The sequence below is a fragment of the Eucalyptus grandis genome, chromosome 7, assembly GCF_016545825.1.
Source record: "Eucalyptus grandis isolate ANBG69807.140 chromosome 7, ASM1654582v1, whole genome shotgun sequence".
In the NCBI taxonomy this organism is placed as follows: domain Eukaryota; kingdom Viridiplantae; phylum Streptophyta; class Magnoliopsida; order Myrtales; family Myrtaceae; genus Eucalyptus; species Eucalyptus grandis.
Window position 1 is genome coordinate 46,172,323 of NC_052618.1, and position 17,378 is coordinate 46,189,700.

The 17,378-nt window shown below is 40.9% G+C and overlaps 1 protein-coding gene across 1 annotated transcript; it reads right to left on the reverse strand.

Annotated features, from left to right (window-relative positions):
- Positions 1-1,358: 1,358 nt before the first annotated feature.
- On the reverse strand, positions 1,359-2,143 carry LOC104456821 (monothiol glutaredoxin-S1). Its single transcript, XM_010071679.3, has one exon. The coding sequence runs from the start codon at positions 2,129-2,131 to the stop codon at positions 1,703-1,705; it is 429 nt and encodes a 142-aa protein (XP_010069981.2). The 5' UTR covers positions 2,132-2,143; the 3' UTR covers positions 1,359-1,702.
- Positions 2,144-17,378: the final 15,235 nt, after the last annotated feature.

The window sequence follows — 17,378 nt, forward strand, 5'->3', positions numbered from 1 at the left end:
TAAGCCTTTTTTTTATTTTATGATTTGCTAGTGTAATTCTTGTTACGTAGTTGACATTTTTATCAGTAATCTCCAATCAAAATTTGTTGAAAGAACTACATTTGTAAATTGTTAAAAAATTTATCATTAAATTGATCAAATCAAAAGGTTTGCCACATAATAGATCTAGGGCTTTTTGAATAATTACCTCGAATACAGTGGAGGCTAAATAGATCTGCTAAAGGAGAAATTGGGTGGTATTTTTCTTTCTTTCTTTAGTTTGATCTTGACAGCACATTGAAGTAGGGATAAGTGAAAAAGCTTTTCCTTCGTTTTGGAAGACGAATTAATTTTTTTTACTTTAAGGGCGAGATTTTCCTTAAATGGGAAACACTTATTCGACTATTGATGATAGAACATACACCTACGGCCCTAACTTTTTTGCCTCTTTCTTGTTTGGCTTTCGGTAGGTGTCATTTCGCACGTCCCCATCGTCAATTAACCTAACTCCCTTCTTTTAGCCAATCGGATTCCAATAAGACTGCTACTTAACACACATAATTTCCAAATTAAGCTTGATTGGCCGAAACTCCGTCACGGATTGCAAGAGTACGATTCGAAATATTTCTTCTTTGGTAGCGAATCGCCCGCATTACATGTCTGCTTCTGGCCAAGGAAGTTGCATTCCCCACGTTTGATTAAGTTTACAGTACAACAGAAAGGGGGCCATTGACAGTCCAAAACTTCAAAGGACGATATTGCATCGATACCTTCGTGCTAAGAAGCTAGTGGAATTGGGGATCAATTTGGATCGGAGCCCAATGTATAAGAATCATTAGATTTGATGGGTCTTATGTCTCTTAAAACTTAAGATTGTTACGTGATACACTCGCTTTTTGTTTGGAATTTTCCGTACGAATAATTCTCTCGAATCTCGACATATTGCATCTATATATTTATATCTATGCGAGTTAAATCTAATTAGGACCATGTTTGGTTGTACCGGTACATGTGAGTTCAATACACTTAAATTGTTTAGTTAATTCTGTACCCATCGAGACTTTCAAATTCTCTAATATTTTTTACCATGATAGGATTTCTATTAATTAGGCAGTGCAATAATCATCAAACAATGATCCTTTTGGAATATATCAGAAATGCTCCTTCTCTTTGCTTCGCACCACCAATTCCTGCTATATGTTCTGCTTGTGTGCAGTTTATGCGCATTCTAATACACACCAACCAGCTAGATCAGACATGAGCTCCATGCACCTCCCTCCTTCCCTCCCTCCCTCCCTCCCTCTCTCTCTCTCTCCCTCTCTCCCTCTCTCTCCGTGAGGGACTCACATATCATTTGATGCCAAAAGAGTGTATACAGAGCGATAGAATGCAATTTAACACTTAGAAGTTTTACTTCATTGACATGAAAATAGGGCGCTTACACATTGGAAGTTTGCCACTGCTGTTCTTTCTCATCGCCCCGAAACCTAACTCAGAACAACACGGGGACTTCCCATACATAAAAAGACCTCAAAAAGCAAGGGGAAAAATGACCAGAGAAGAAGGCTGTCGTCTTCCATAGCGTGCAGCCATTAGGGTTAGAGCACAAGGGCACCAAAAAGTCCGCCTTTTCGTATTCGTAACACGATCTGACTCGTGTATGTTAGACGTGTTATCGTTATTGTAAGGGCAAATCTGGAGAAAGATGCAAGAACTTAAGTCTCTATACCCAAATAGCTCTGGCCTCTCGGAGAAGAGGGACCAGAGTCCCCCGCACCTGGTGGCTCATGAGCTCGTTCGTGCCGCCGATGTACTTCTGGCCGATGAACACTGTGGGGACGACCTCGCGCCGGCCGAGCTGGACCAGCGCACGCTCGATCTGGTTTCTGTTAGGCATCTGGTCGAGCTCGTACACGGTTGGGTTCGCGCCATAGCTCAGTATGAGCGACTTCACAGTGTGGCTCATGCAGCACGTGCTCCTGCTGAATATCACTATTGGCTTGTCCTGCACGAGCCCTGCCAGCGTCGTGTCCATGCTGCCTGACGAACGACGAAGTATCCGGAGCCTCGAGATAATAGTTTGTGTGTGTGAGCTCGCGTGCTTTTTAGCTCTGGCTTTGGGGTCTGCTTGTGAGAAAATGGCTTGGCTCATCGGTCCCTTTTATAGAAACTCATCGGTCGTGCAGTGGACTTCCTTTCTGGGGGCGCTTCTTATCTTTTGCAATTTAAATATGGTTTCTTTTCTGCAAGAATAATAGTGGAGATAAAAAAAAAGGGTTTATTTGCAGTCTTCAGGGGGGGCGAACAATATATTTCATCTCGACCCGTACGTCCGATTTATTCCTATATTAGCCTCATGATCATGAGACGGCGACCTTTCTGTCGCAAGTTGCAATCTCCTTTAGCCTGATGAACAGTTTATAGAACCTATATTTTAGGCCATGTGAAGAAAACTGGGTTGCCATCTAGAACTTAAAAGAAAGGGAATATATTCCCATGCATGCAGTGTTTTACGTGGCCTGAATTGCTGAAGTGTTGTCACGATGAGCCGATGACGAAGAAAGATCCTAATCAATCGGACATCTCTCCAGAATGGCAATCTAGGCTGAATTTGTAGTGTTCCAAACCAATTATTTACTTAGTTACAGCTGTAAACTCTAATTAAGTGGTGGTATGAGTTTCCCTCATTACAGATCTGGGCTTCTTAGTAGTAAATTGCAAATATAAATATCACATGTGCCAACTTAATTAGATATAAAAAATGAGATATGCCCATTTTTGGTAATTTACAAATCATAATATTAGTCAGATAAAGTTTTCTCTAATATGGTCCTTATTAAGGTGCATGTGTGATGTTGTTAGGTGAAACAAGTCACATGTTAGAAATGTGATGTCAAGTGGAGCACTTAATATATTCTAATTAATTCGTAACTCATTAACTTAAACTTTTAAGTGAATGTAAGTTAAATTACATTGATGAACGTAGACTTGGACTTCTTGCTGGTGACATCCTTAGGTGAAAATATTGATTTATGCTACATCAATCCAACAAGTGGTATAAGAGATGATAGTTGATTAGTGGTTACCACCAATATGTATCGGCCTCTTGTTGAGCTTGACAGGGCCAAGGCGATTTTGATAGAGGGTGACGGGCAAATATTATCCATGTTAAAATATGCCGAACCTGATGGGGCCAAGGTTGAGATTCACCTTGGGATAAGACTAGTGCAGAATGACACCTAGCTGAAGAAAGAGTAGGAACACATGTCTTAGTTGGCTAATAACTTACTAACTTAAAAAGATCGATTTAAGTAAATATGTAATTGATTGACTTTTGGGCTCTTTGTTAGCAATATCAATAAAATAAGAAATCAAACTTCTATTGTCCACATCAAGCCGTCCTTAAAAGATAGTGATTGCCTATTGTAGTCTAATGATTCAAGTAGATGTTTTTACGGCCGCTCTCCCGTCCACTAGGCTGTTTCGATCGAATCACATAACTTTTCGTGCTATTTCGTCTCTCGTTCTTGATCATTGATTGCTTTTGCCTTTAATAACACCAGGTTTAACGACAGAAACATGTATGTTACAATCCTACTTTTGCGCTATGACCTTCTTAGTACTTATGAATCATATTTGCAATTGTGAAAGTAGACTTGCTATTGTTAATTTCTTGAGTTGGCTGTACCTCAATGTTCACACTCTGTTCACTCATTCATGCTAGCAAGTTCCATGCTAGAGAATTGCACTCTATTCTAGATCACAAAAAACCAAATCATAAATAATTATAAATTGTTGTGGAACCCACTTTTTTAAGAAGTCGTGACTCATAATAGACTGTTATTTTCATAGTATTTCAAGGACTGTTATACTAATAGAGTCCAAAAATGCTAATCTACCTCCATCAATACAAATTGTCGTGTTATATGATGTGCGGCCAGCACTACTCTCTAACCAATCGAACTTTTATATGAATTAGTTATTTATCATGGAATCTAATGCATACTTTAGTCTCTTGAGGTATTATTATTTCTGGAAAAATTATCAAAAAGTCCTAAACCTATTGTACTTTTGCCAATTCAGTGCTAAACTTTTTAATTTTGTCAATTCAGTCATAAATTTTTTCACTTCTGGCCGATTCAGTCCATTCGGCCAATTTTGGCCGGAAAATGCTAATGTGGATGCCGGTGATGCCACGTTGGACCGCCGGCGCTGATATGGACAATTTTTAATAATATTTTAATATTTGTTTGAATTTTAATATATTTTTGTTTTTGTTTTTTCCTTTTTTTTTCTTTTCTTTTAGGCTTTTTTCTTTCCTTTCCCGGTGGCCGGCTATCGGCCACAGGTGACGGTCGGCCATCGGCCGTCGTGAACTCAGGCCCGAACCACGTTGTCGTCGCCGCTGTCATTGTCTTTGTCCCTCCATCTCTTCTGCTCGGGTCCTCCTGCCTCGCCCCCGTCGTCCCACCATCTCTTTTGCTCGAGTCCTCCCGCCTCGCCCCCGACTCGCTCGACTTGCTGCCGGGAATCGACAGTGTTAGCAGGGTGGAAGGACTGTTGTCATCTTCCCGATCGTCCACGCCTTGTTGGCCAGGGGTGAGGGTCGGCCTTGCTAGATATTGTCTCGGGCGAGGTTGATGCTCGCTTGGGCGAGGGTGAGCCTCGGCAAGGGCTCCCCTCGCTAGATCTGGCAAGGCCGGCCCTCGCCCAGGCCAGGGTGGCCTCGCCTGGCGTCACCATTGCTTGGTCGTCCCCTGGCCTAGGTGAGGGTTGGCCTCACCCAAGCGACTCTTGTTGGGCCACGCTTGGGCAAGAGCTCCCCTCGCCGGGGCTCCTCCTTGCCGGCCAGGCCTCGCCTGTGGCGGGCAAGGCTAGCCGGCGAGTTGTGGCCGATGGCCGGCCCTTTGGAAAAGTAAAGAAAAAAGCCAAAAAGAAAAGAAAGAAAAGAAAAAAAGAGAGGAAAAAAATAGAAAAAATATGTTAAAAATTCAAAAAAAATATTAAAATATTATTAAAAATTGTCAATGTCAGCGCCGGTGGTCCAACATGGCACCACCGGCGTCCACGTCAGCATTTTCCGGCCAATTTTGGCTGGATGGACTGAATCGATCAGAAATGAAAAGGTTTAGGATTGAATTTGCAAAGTTAAAAGGTTTATGATTGAATTGGCAAAAGTGCAATAGGTTTATGACTTTTTGGACAATTTTCCCTATTATTTCCTTAAAGTCTTAGCACTAGATTTGTCAAAATAGGTCATAAACTCATTTCTCAACACATATTTGATGGGTTGAGTTATTATATGGGTTGGTTATATTAAGTAAATATAAAATAATATGAGTGTTAAAAGGGTCAACAACTTACTTAGACTTGATCCACATATATAATTTTCTTTTCACTCTTTCTTACTCTCATTCGATTTCATGTTTGTTCACTCTGTGCTCTCACCTTTTTTTGAATATGAATTTCTTAGACTTAGTTAAATATGGAAGTATTTTTACAACATATGTTGGGTCAAGTATGTGTTAAGTATGGGTTAGATATGCATCACTATATTTGTATTATATGAATATGAATCAATTTGGATTGGATCATATCCAATTTAATCCGATCCGATCCACTTATTTGACAGATCTACTCATGTACTCTTGCCCTATTTCTACATTCAGGCCACAATACTTTACTGCTCAAATTGTGTTATGTACTCATAACATCATCAAAACATCGAGTTAACCTAAAAAACCCCAATGCATACATTGGATGATTTTGCGTGATGATTTTGCGTTATTTAAGAATTCGAATCTTAACACTCGCTCTCATGATTTGCATTAATAGGCATAGAGGGTGCGCAAAGTATGTATATGTAATTCTCGAAAAAGGGTCGAAAATGTATTTAGGAAGCCTCCCAGAACATGATTTTCAACCAAAAAAGTGTAATAAAGCAAACAAATGTAACAACCGAAGAAGTCATCGCTTATTCAGAAATATGCTGAAGCAAAAGATTCTTTGCTTTATCTTACTGGCTTTGCACCGATTTGCGCATATGATATAAACCGAAAGATGAAGGAAAGAAAGACAAAACATGAGATTCTAAGGTAGCATTGACTTTAGTGGAATGGTAAAGTCTCAATTATCGTCTGAATTACTGAAAAATAAGAAAAATCATGGGTCAAGAGAAACATCTGTACGAGAAGAAAAATATATTCCCACGAAGGCCCCACAACGTTATCGTTGCCTCTGCACATCTCGCAGTTTGTTATATTTGGCGAGAGAATATGCTGCTTAGCCTCGGTGCTGATATATTCGCCGCATAAAAAGGAAAAGAAAAATATGCATTCAACGTCTGCATATTGTAATCGTGTTATTCTTCGCCAGTAGTAGCGATTGGCCTTTGGACAAAACAATTGGCCGGTATTATCTAGGCCAATCATAACTGAAATATCCAGTGAGATAATAGGAAGACACCGCACGGCTTTTAGACAATGTGGACTAAACCCGTCGAGACCGTTGATCATGGTGGGGCATCAGGCATCAACCTGGTCGCTAGATGTGCACTATACCAAGTATTTACTAATTCCACAACGTAGTTTAAAAAATTTCCTAAAATTATCAAATATCTCGCCCCCTCGAGCTACATTTTGTAGAATTTCTTGTCTTGTAAGCCCTAATCTAAATTTTTGTGTCTGCCAAAGCATACAATCATTAGTCTATAACACAATTGGGGGAAATTAGCCAATCAGTTCTAAACATATTATATCGATGATAATTTGGTCTCGAACTTTCAAATTTTACTAATTTAGTCCCAAAACTTTGCGTGAAATTCTAATGTAGTTATTTCGATAAATTTTCATTGAAAGTAACTGATGTGGTGGTGTGGCACGTTGAATAGATCACCACATTAGCGATTTTTGACGAAGATTGACCAAAAGTCTTACATTAAAATTTCATACAAAAATTTTAGACTAAATTGGCAAAATTGAAAAATTTAGAACTGAATTGACATTCATATAAAATGTTTAAAAGTGATCGAATAATTCTCCCATATAATTGTCGAAATCGATTTGGATAACTAGGCAATGATGGGGCAATACAGGAACCTTTGGGCAGAGTATCATGAAAAAGTTATGCATCATCTTAGAACTAATTGGGTTTTCCGGGACAGATGAGAAGGGAGGAGGGTGAATCATGTGCCCATGCGGGTGAATCAGTGATTCTAAGGAGACATGGTGGATTGTGGGGGCATGAGTTTCCAATGGCAGGAAACCTATGTCTGTGTAATTTTTCCGTGGGTCGAATTGGATGTTTTTTTTTTTGGTCGGTGAATTGGATGTTTAATTGTTGGAATAATGGTTGGAGAGACTCGAAGGTGGATGCGTGGGGGCGTGATGACTTATGCGCCTATCAATATCCGCATGAAGCTCGGCAGCTTTTGCTTGCTGCATCGTGTCATTTTGTTCTTAGAACGGAGCTCTTAACATTGGCAGGGTTTAATTTTTGGGATAGAAATTGATCTCCTGGGGAATGGACAATGATATGATCTGATCAAGAAATCATCAAGAGTTCGCGACCTCCCTTTTTGGCGCCCTCTTACTCCCTTTTCAGTGCCCTCTTACCTGCGGGCGCGGTTGGAGGCTAATGGCTCGCTAAGTATTAGGTATAGCCCGAGTTCTCTTCAAGCCTATCAATTCACGACTTATGATTTGAATTTTTAATCTGTAAGTTAATTTCAAATAGGAATTGACACTAATTCATTTATGATGGATTGATTAGAAATTCAAGTAAAATATTGGGAGAAACATTTTACTCATGTGCAAGAAACTATGATCGATGACTTAATTACACTAGTTAATCAAGTAACGCTCTTCCAAAGTACCCAATGTAATGTTGTTTAAACCTGAGTTTTTTGGGTTTTTAAGGATTTTCCATGCATTTGTGGAGAATAAAAACCATCTTTTAGGCTTTTTCTGATTTTTTGGAGAATGCAAATCATTTTTTTCTTGATTTGTTTATTAAAATAATAAATATATTATTATGTAATGAAAATGATCCGGGTCGACCTAAATCGAGACTAACCCGGGCTGCTAGGCCCGAGTCCTTGGCTGGACTGGGCTCAGCAAATGAGCCCAGTCCAGCAACATTTCATCTCCAGACCAAGAAAAACGAGAAGGCCCAACCCATCAAACCCTAAACCCACAAGGTTGGCTGCGGAGTCTAGCGGCCTCGGCTACGTCGCAGTCAAGCGGCGCCAACGGGTTGACGCCCGGACCACTCGGGTGCTACATGAGAACATTTCTCTTTCTCACAATTTCCGTTCTTTGGTTCCCTAGAACAAAAAAAGAACATAAACTTGTTTGGTAACGCTAAGTTGTTTTTCTATTCCCCGGAATAGAAAGTTAGCCTGAGAATAGATTTGAAGTAGAAACGAGAAGCAAAAAAAAAAAAATTGCTTCATTTCGGGAAAAATTTCTAGAAATAAGCTAATTTTCTTTTTTATTTTTCTTTTATTTTTCTTTCTTGCTGTGGCCACCTCCCACGCCGGAGCCATCGCCAACCGTCGCCGGTCGCCACCGATTGTCGGGCCTTGGCCGCCGGTCGCCGATGCCGTTGGTTGCTGCCGTCGTCGCCGTCGCCGGTTGCCGCGCCGCCGGTTCTTGCGCCGGGCGCCACTAGTCGCCGCCAGTCGTCGGTCGCCGCCGGTCGTCGAGCGCCGAGCGCTGCTGGTTTCCGCCGGTCGCCGCTGGTCACCGATCGCCGTCGGTCGCCTGGCGTCGGGTGCTGTCGGTCGCCGTCGCTACCCTTTGCCGCCGCCGCCGCCCTTCGCCGTCGTCGCCGCTGCCGCACGTCCGCCCGGCCATTGCTGCCGCCGTCGCCTAGCCCATCGGCCGTTGACGACCGCCAACCGGCGGTGGTGGTAGCGGATAGCGATGGCGGCGACCGACGGCGGCGGTGGCGATCTGTGGGCAAGAACAAAAAAAACGAATAAATACAAAAGAGAAATTTTTGCTTTACCAAACGTATTTCTATTCTTTTTCTATTCCAAGAGTAGAAATTTTGTGCAGTTATCAAACATGTTCTTTTACTCGAAATTGTTCCCTGTAATAGAAATAGAAAAGAACTATTTCTGAAAAAAAAACTCTTCCCTAGCCAAGAAGTGTTACTATTCGCACCCTCAGTTTTCACTCGAAACAAAGAAACGGAACTAGATCTCGTTTGAGCATTTCCTCGAACGGGTAGAACGCACTGCTGAAACGCAGGGTTTTGGTTCCATCGGGCTTCTTGGACATCTCTCCAAAGAAACCCTTCAGATTTCTCTCTCTATCTTCGTGTTGCTGCCTTCAATCGAGCTTGTGAAAGGCTTATTTATAGGCTTCGGGGGTCCGATCGATGGAGGAGTTTCGGCCGCCGGTCCTCCGTGTGTCGACCGGCCTGGTTCGGCCGAACTGGTGTCCTGTCCCCTCTTCTCCGCGGAGGCCTGCTCGGTATCGAAGGCGACGTCCCCTCTGTCCTGCTTCTTGCCGGATTTCGTGCTGCTCCGATGGGCGGCATTGATGGTGCTTGTGAGCTGTCCCCTCCGTTGCCGGTCTACCTTCCTCTCTCTGCCATTGCTGCCCTCGCGCGCGTGGGAGGGATGAAGAGGGAAGGAGGAAAAAAGGAAGAAGGAGGGAGGGGGCCCAGGCTGGAGGAGAGAAAATGAAAAGGCTGGGCCCTGGGCCCTCGCGAAAAATAAAAAGGGCCTGGGCCCAGCCTCAAACCATTTCTCTCTCTTTCCCCATCTCTTAATTTATTTATCCGAAAATATGATAAAATAAGGGAAAGAAAATAGAAAACACAACTTAGTAGATGCAAATGATATTAATTCCTAGGTAATGCGAAAAATATTTTTTGTTAGGGTCAAATTGGTCTCTAATTTTTTTGTGAAATTTAATCCCAAATATTTAGTCAAAATTTAGGTATCAACAAAGAGAGATAATGATTGATCCTTTATGTATCTAACTTTTCTTCCTGATATTGGTAAGCCACGTTTAGTAGAGTTTTTGGATGTTATGAGGTGCTAATGTGGTCACGTCATGCTCGAGCCTTTTACAAAATGGCTAATTGCCTTAAAGAATGACAATTGATTGTTATATCCCTGCCCCTTGGTTCTGTCTTTTTAAGATGAGGTTATGGACGTAGTAATCAATTTCTTGTGTCCTTGTTTCGGTTCATGGAGGACTTTAACGGTTCTCATTGCGGCGAGTTAATACCTGACCCTGAAAAAAAGCCTTCTTTTTGCACAAGTAGGCTTGTTGGTTATAGAGGTTATGTAATGTGCGGTCGGCTGATCCATTTTCTCCCTCGTTTTTGCTTCTCTCTTTGCAGTATCCAGTCTGTTAATATTCCTTCTATAGCTATGGATGAGCTCGGCCTTTCTTTTTTATCTCTTTCTATTTTTATCTGATGGTTTTAGGTAATGGGCCTAAGTTGGCCCGTTCGCCTATGATGGGCCTAAAAGCCCGGCCCACAGGATTAGGGCCCATGGATGGAGGGATACGATGAAGGGGTACGTTTCTATTTTGGAGGGGATATATATAAGGGAGGAAAGAGAGGGAGAACACACCTGTTAGTATAACGTACGCACGTTCCTCTCCCTCTCTCCCTCCAAAAGAAAACCAAAAAGTGCACTAAAGGCGGCGTCGTCTTCCCTTCAAGGCCAATCGACGTCATCGGATCGAACTGGATCGGTTTTCTCTTCCTCTTATCGGCATTGGTGTTTAATTTGTGGCTAACAAGGTACGCTCGATTCCGTGGTGTGCTTTAGGATCGGTGATACATGTTTTTCCCGGGCTTGTCTTCCGCATTCGTTTTAGGGATTCGATTTAGTGTCGAATCCGATTTTGGGAATCTGACTTTCCCAACATTGGTATCGAGTCCTAGTTCATGTTTTCCCGACCCCTTTGATGTTTTATGATTGATTTTTTGCGAAAATATTCGGTCGACACGGATTGAGGCGAGAAATCCCGACACCCGAGCACTGTTCATCCATTTTTTCGAGTTTCCGTAAGTCGAAATCAATTTCTGAAGGCGTAGGGTGAAAGAGCTCGTCGAGATGAGTCCGTAGACATGTCGTGCGCCGCCGGGCAACGCCAGACGCGCCCACACACGCGGCCAGAAGCCGCTGCACGTGGGCGGGACGTGCCCGAAGCGCTGGCTCGGCCAGCGCGTGCGCCACAAGCGCCGGTCGGCGAACCGACACGTGTGCGCTGGCGACAAGCGAACCGGCACGCGCCGGTCGGCGAACCGACGTGTGCTGACGTCACCGTAACGTCACGGTAACTGCCGGGATGATGTCATTGATGACGTCATCGTCGACGACCGTTTGCTGGCTGGTCACCGGCCGACGACTCGACCGGCGAACCGACCCGACCCGACATGTGCGGAAGCCTGGCGCATGCCGGATGACGTCTGCGTGACGTCAGCCCACGCACGCGCGCGGCACGTGCTGGTCGGTTCGTCCGACCAGGTTCGACCGGCCCGTTTGGTCCGACTAGCAAGCCCGACGATTGGCGACCGTTGACCGTTGACCTGCGTTGACCAACGACTGTTGACCGTTGACCGATGACCGTTGACCCGAAAAAAAAAATTGTTTCTTTTTCAATTATGTCTGTGTGGGTTAGAGGTAATCCATTTTTTATTCTGCATTTGTTGCATGAATTATGGAAAATTATGTATTTTCTATTTTTTTTTTATTGTGGATTATAAGTGATCCATTTTTAGTTCTGCATTTGTTGCAGGAACTATGATGCGTTATGCATGGATACCTGCAATCCCGAGAACGGAAGAAGGAAAAGCAAGACTTAAAAGGTTGATGACAGAGTTAGCTGATTATCGGTGGCATGACGGTGATTTAGTATCATACGTGGTCAAAGTCAATCAGATGATACAGGAAATCATCTGGAATGGTTATCTTATGTCGGATTTTGAGAATGTGCCGGCTTTGATGAACACTCTTCCACCTGAATGGCAAGCAGTGTTAGATCGGCTATGGGAGGTCAACGTGGTCCCGAGTTATAGGAGGCTAATGGTAGCTTTTCTTAGAGAGTACTATAGGGTTGAGTTAACCAAAACTTCAACCCTTAGATTGAGCGTTACATGGCGCAGAGTGAATGCGCTTTGGAGGCGACATGAGAGCTCTCCAAAAGTTTTTCCATGGTTGGCAAATGTGCCTACAAATTTCTTAGATATTTTGACTGATAGATTAGAATGGACATTCCCTATTTATTTCTTGGATTAGCTTGAGATGTTTTTTTTTTAAGTGTGAATATCTCTTTCTATGTTGATATTTCTTCTTTAAATATATTACTTAGTGTAATGGATTGTTGTATTATATGAAAGCATTATTATTCTATTGGATATTAGATATTATTTGCTTTCTGTTATTGTTGACTGCTGTGGGTAGTTCATAGAAGTTTTTGTAACTTCATAGAAGTTTTTGTAACTTCATAGAATTTATTTTGCATAAGACAATTATATTAATAATAGTTTTAAGTTAGGATTTTTGGAGGATGATTGGAAACGTAGTGACCTTTTGATTCTGAAACTTTACTTGAAATTATTCATTGATATGATGGGTCTGTGCAAAGTGAATGCATAAATGATAAGCATTAATTATTCGTACATATATGTCTGATGTGTTCAGATCGATACTTTCAGCAACTAAGAACGTAATTGTTGATAGAATGACAACAATTGTGAAATATTGAATATGAAGATTCAATATGTGCTGGAAAAGCAAGAAGCACTAGAAGCTCTTGACCATGTTATGGAAGATCTTGAGGATGCTGTGCGCCACCATGAGCTGGTAGAGGACCGCTTGACGGCATGTGAGCCGAAAATAGATATTTGCAATGCTGGTTCTAGCTTAGAAAGGGTTTTGAGCTCTAAGCGCAAGCGTATTAATTCGTTCAATATGTGGGAATGCAAAGGATCAAGTCCTTATTGCAAGAGATCAAGAGTTAACCAACACAAGAGAGGAAAACGTCCTCAAGTGAAGAAAATGTCAAGGGTGAGGTGTTACAATTGTGAAAAGAAAGGTCACTATGTTCGGGACTGTTGTGAGCCAAAGAAGGTAAACACCTCTTGTACATTTGAGAACTTTGCTTATGTGTCAAGTTCTGTATTATTGGCTGAATTCAATCCTTTGTGGACTATAGATTCAGGAGCGACATACCATGTAGCGAAGGATAGAGAATCCTTCGTGGAATTCCGACGAATACCAACTGGAACTAAGTTGACCTATGTGGGATATAACTCCAGAGATGAAGTTAAAGGGATTGGCACCTGCCAATTGAACATGCGTGGTGGACGTACCTTGTTCCTACATGATGTTCTATATGCTCCGGAAATTCGTCGAAATTAAGTGTCTGTTTTGGTGTTGGTTAAATTTGATTTTTATATGAACTTCCATAATAGAGGTGTAGATTTGTATTTGGATACAAACTACTATGCTTGTGGTTATTTTCTGGATGGTTTCATTGTATTAGATATTGACTATGTTAATGCAAATGTTTGTTATTCCCTTCTCACATCTCCTAATTCATTTGATAATGATGTTAATGTGTGGCATGCTAGACTTGGTCATATTGGCCAACAACATATGAATAGACTGGCCAAAGATGGTTTGTTGGGCAATATTGAAAAAGTCGATTTGCCCATATGTGAGCATTGCCTAGTAGGGAAAACGACAAGGAAACCATTTGGAAAAGGTAAAAGAGTTGAATTTCCTCTGCATTTAATCCATTATGATGTATGTGGTCCAATGAATTTGAGAGGAAGGCATGGGGCTGTTTATTTCATCACTTTTATAGATAATGATACTCGATTTGGATACGTCTATTTGATTTCTCATAAATCTGAAGCATTGAGTTGTTTCAAAAGGTTTATGAACTTGGTAGAAAATCAATTAGACAAGAAAATAAAAGCATTGAGATTCGATCGAGGTTGAGAATATTTATCTGATGAGTTCAGAAAATTATGTGATGAAAAAGGAATAGAAAGACAGTTGTCTATTCCATATACTCCTCAACAAAATGGTGTTGCGGAGAGAAGAAACAGAACCCTACTGGAAATGGTTAGGTCCATGATGGCGCATGCTAACTTACCTATCACTTTTTGGAGTGATGCGTTGTTAACTGCTGCCTATATACTTAACCGGGTGTCTTCCAAATTAGTTACTTCCACTCCATATGATTTATGGACAGGTAGAAAACCGAACTTAAGTTTTCTTAAGCCATGAGGTTGTGCTGCCTATACTTATGAGTCATCTCACAAGTTTGGGAAATTGGGTCCCAAAGAAAAGAAGAGTATTTTAATGAGATACTCAGAACACTCAAAAGGGTATGTGTTCATAGGTGAGTAGGAAAGTGGGAGTATAACTGAATTTGAATCACGGGATGTCACATTCTTAGAGGATGAATTTCCTAAGAAGGGCGAAATAGGGGAAGATTACTCCTTATTTGAAATCATGGATCAAGATAATGATATTAGTGGAGTTCGTCTAAGTGGGAGTAATATGAGAAGTGATGAATTGAATTCAACTCATTCTCAATTGCAACCACATGATGAGACAACATTATCATTATCTAATCCTAATGGGAGCATAATGGGGAATGATGTGCAAAGTGTACAATCTCCCATACGGCGAACAAGTCGCCAAAGTATTCCCCGTCGACGTTTTGACATTGAAGGGGAAAATTTTATGATTGCTCCACAAGATAAGGATGATCCAAGAAATATTAATGAGGCTCTGAATTGCCCTAGTAAGGAAAAATGGATTTATGCAATGAAAGAGGAGATTGAGTCAATGAAGTCAAACCAAGTTTGGAACTGGTTGATCTTCCAAAAGGACGCAAAGCTATTGGGAACAAGTGGGTTCTCAAAATAAAGTGTAAAGCTGATGGCTTGATATAAAGGCATAAGGCTCACCTTGTGGAGAATGGGTATAATCAATAGGAAGGAATTGATTGTGAAGAAACATTTTCTCCTATAGTGAGATTTACCTCAATTCGCATAATTCTGGCAATAGTAGTTAGTATGGATCTTGAGTTATATCAAATGGATGTAAAGATTGCTTTCCTCGATGGAGAATTAGAGGAAGGAACAAATATGGAACAACCTGCTGGTTTCATAGTGAAAGGCCAAGAAGAAAAGGTATGTCGACTTTTGAGGTCGATATATGGCCTTAAGCAGTTGTCAAGACAATGGTATATATGATTTCATAATCCCATAATGGCATATGATTTTACAATGATAGATGATGATGATTGTATATATATATATATCAAAAGATCTAAGGATCAATTTGTGATCATATCATTATATGTTGATGATATACTAATTGCCGGAAGCAATATGGAGCTTGTCAATACTGTCAAAAGTTGGTTGTCTTCCAACTTTGAGATGAATGATATGGGATTGTAAACCCATAGACACTCTTATTGCAAAAGGTGAATGATTGAGCCATAGATTGTGTCAAAGGACTCCACAAGAGAAGGAACAAACGAAATATGTTTCTTATGCTAGTGCTGTTGGGAGCTTGATGTACGCTATGATGTGTACAAGACCTGACATATGTTTAGCAGTTGGAATGGTGGGTAGATACCAATCCAACCCAAGTCCAACACATTGGAAGGCCGTTAAGAGAATACTAAGGTATCTAAAGGGGACTGCTGATTATACGATGAGTTATTAAGGAAAGGATATGAGACTCTAAGGCTATTCTGATGTTGATTATGGAGGAGATTTAGATGAAAGAAAATCTATCTCTGGATTTGTTTTCTTACCGAATAATGCCACCATATGTTGGAGCAGTAAGAAACAAATGTGTATAGCCTTGTCCACGATGGAAGTTGAGTTCGTGGCATTATCAGTAGCAGTATAAGAATGTGTTTGGCTTAAGAGATTTTTTGGATCATTTATGTGTTATTAGAAGTGCTGCAGATTCATTGTTGGTTAACTGTGATAGCCAAGCAGCAAAGAGCGTACACCAAAGATCCAAAATATCATTGCAAGACCAAACATATAGATACCAAGTATAATTTTATCAAAAATATGATTGCACGAAAAGATGTGAACTTACAGTACATATTACGCATAGAATGGTAGTAGATCCTATAACAAAGCCAATACCTAGAGATGTGTTTTGTGGCCATATGAAATCTTTAGGATTGCATAGAGTCTGATGTACTGGATTGTAATTTCCATGAAGTGTTCACATTTGATGAATTTGTGTTTTTCATCATTAATGCCTATGAATCTTTGTTTGATCTTTATGCATCTTAATGCTCAGTGCATTACTTTAAGTTAAGAAAGTATGTTGGACAGATATAAGATTAGCCCACTCACACGGGTAATTGCCTCTATTTACTGTGTGATAAATAGAGATGAGACTGTTTTTTAAGCTTATTATCTAGGTGATAATTGAGAGCTCAAGCTTAAAATACGTATGTCGCCTTAACTAGGTGTTAAGATGAGGATATAATACTTACTATGTCCGAAAGTAAAATACCCCACATATTTTACTTTATCTGTCTATGATGCCAGATGTGAGTTCTGATGAATTTTGTGAATGAGTAGATATGTGAACTCAAGTTAGACATTGGGTATGTCTGAACTATCATCTGTACGGTATTGAAAGGTGTAGACATACGCTTCATGGGAAAGGAGTTAATACTGTAATACATATTTCATACTACGTATGCATAAAACGACCAATAAGAGTGGCAAAAGTTTTGATCTCAATTTTTATGTTGTGTCAGACTCTTGAGGAAAAGAGTTCCTCAATTTTAGTGCCCTCATGACTTTTACTTATTCTCAAGATTTCTATTTAGTGTTTGCTATCTTAGGATGTTGTCAATGGTCATGAGTTGATTCGATCTAATGTGACATTTCTAGAAAAGCAAGCTGAACTGAAATTGAGAGTTTGAAGGGAAGAGGAAGATCGAATTTGACGAATCACATTGTAGTTTTGTATTCACTGGTTAACCAATTATGACTGTCTTTGGAATAATCATAATTGTGAATACAATATATATCATTGTTTGAAAGAGATCAAGAGAGATATAAATGTGATCGATCGATCTAAGGTACTGCATACTAAATCTACTCGGAGTGTGATGTCCATTATGAGTTGCTATATATTCCTAACAGATGTATGGCAACGAGCTCTCAAAGTATGCTGGTCGCACGGATTATTCACTGGTATGAATGTTGAAGAGAGGTAAAGAGAATCCTATTCGGCCCACCATGTGCGAGTGGGAGATGATAGTTTTAGGTGATGGGCCTAAGTTGGCCCATCCGCCCATGATGGGCCTAAAAGCCCGGCCCATAGGATTAGGGCCCATGGATGGAGGGATACGATGAAG

What these genes read in the sequence shown, in the direction of transcription:
- LOC104456821 (XM_010071679.3), bottom strand. Translation starts at nt 2,131, where the DNA reads ATGAGCCAAGCCATTTTCTCACAAGCAGACCCCAAAGCCAGAGCTAAA.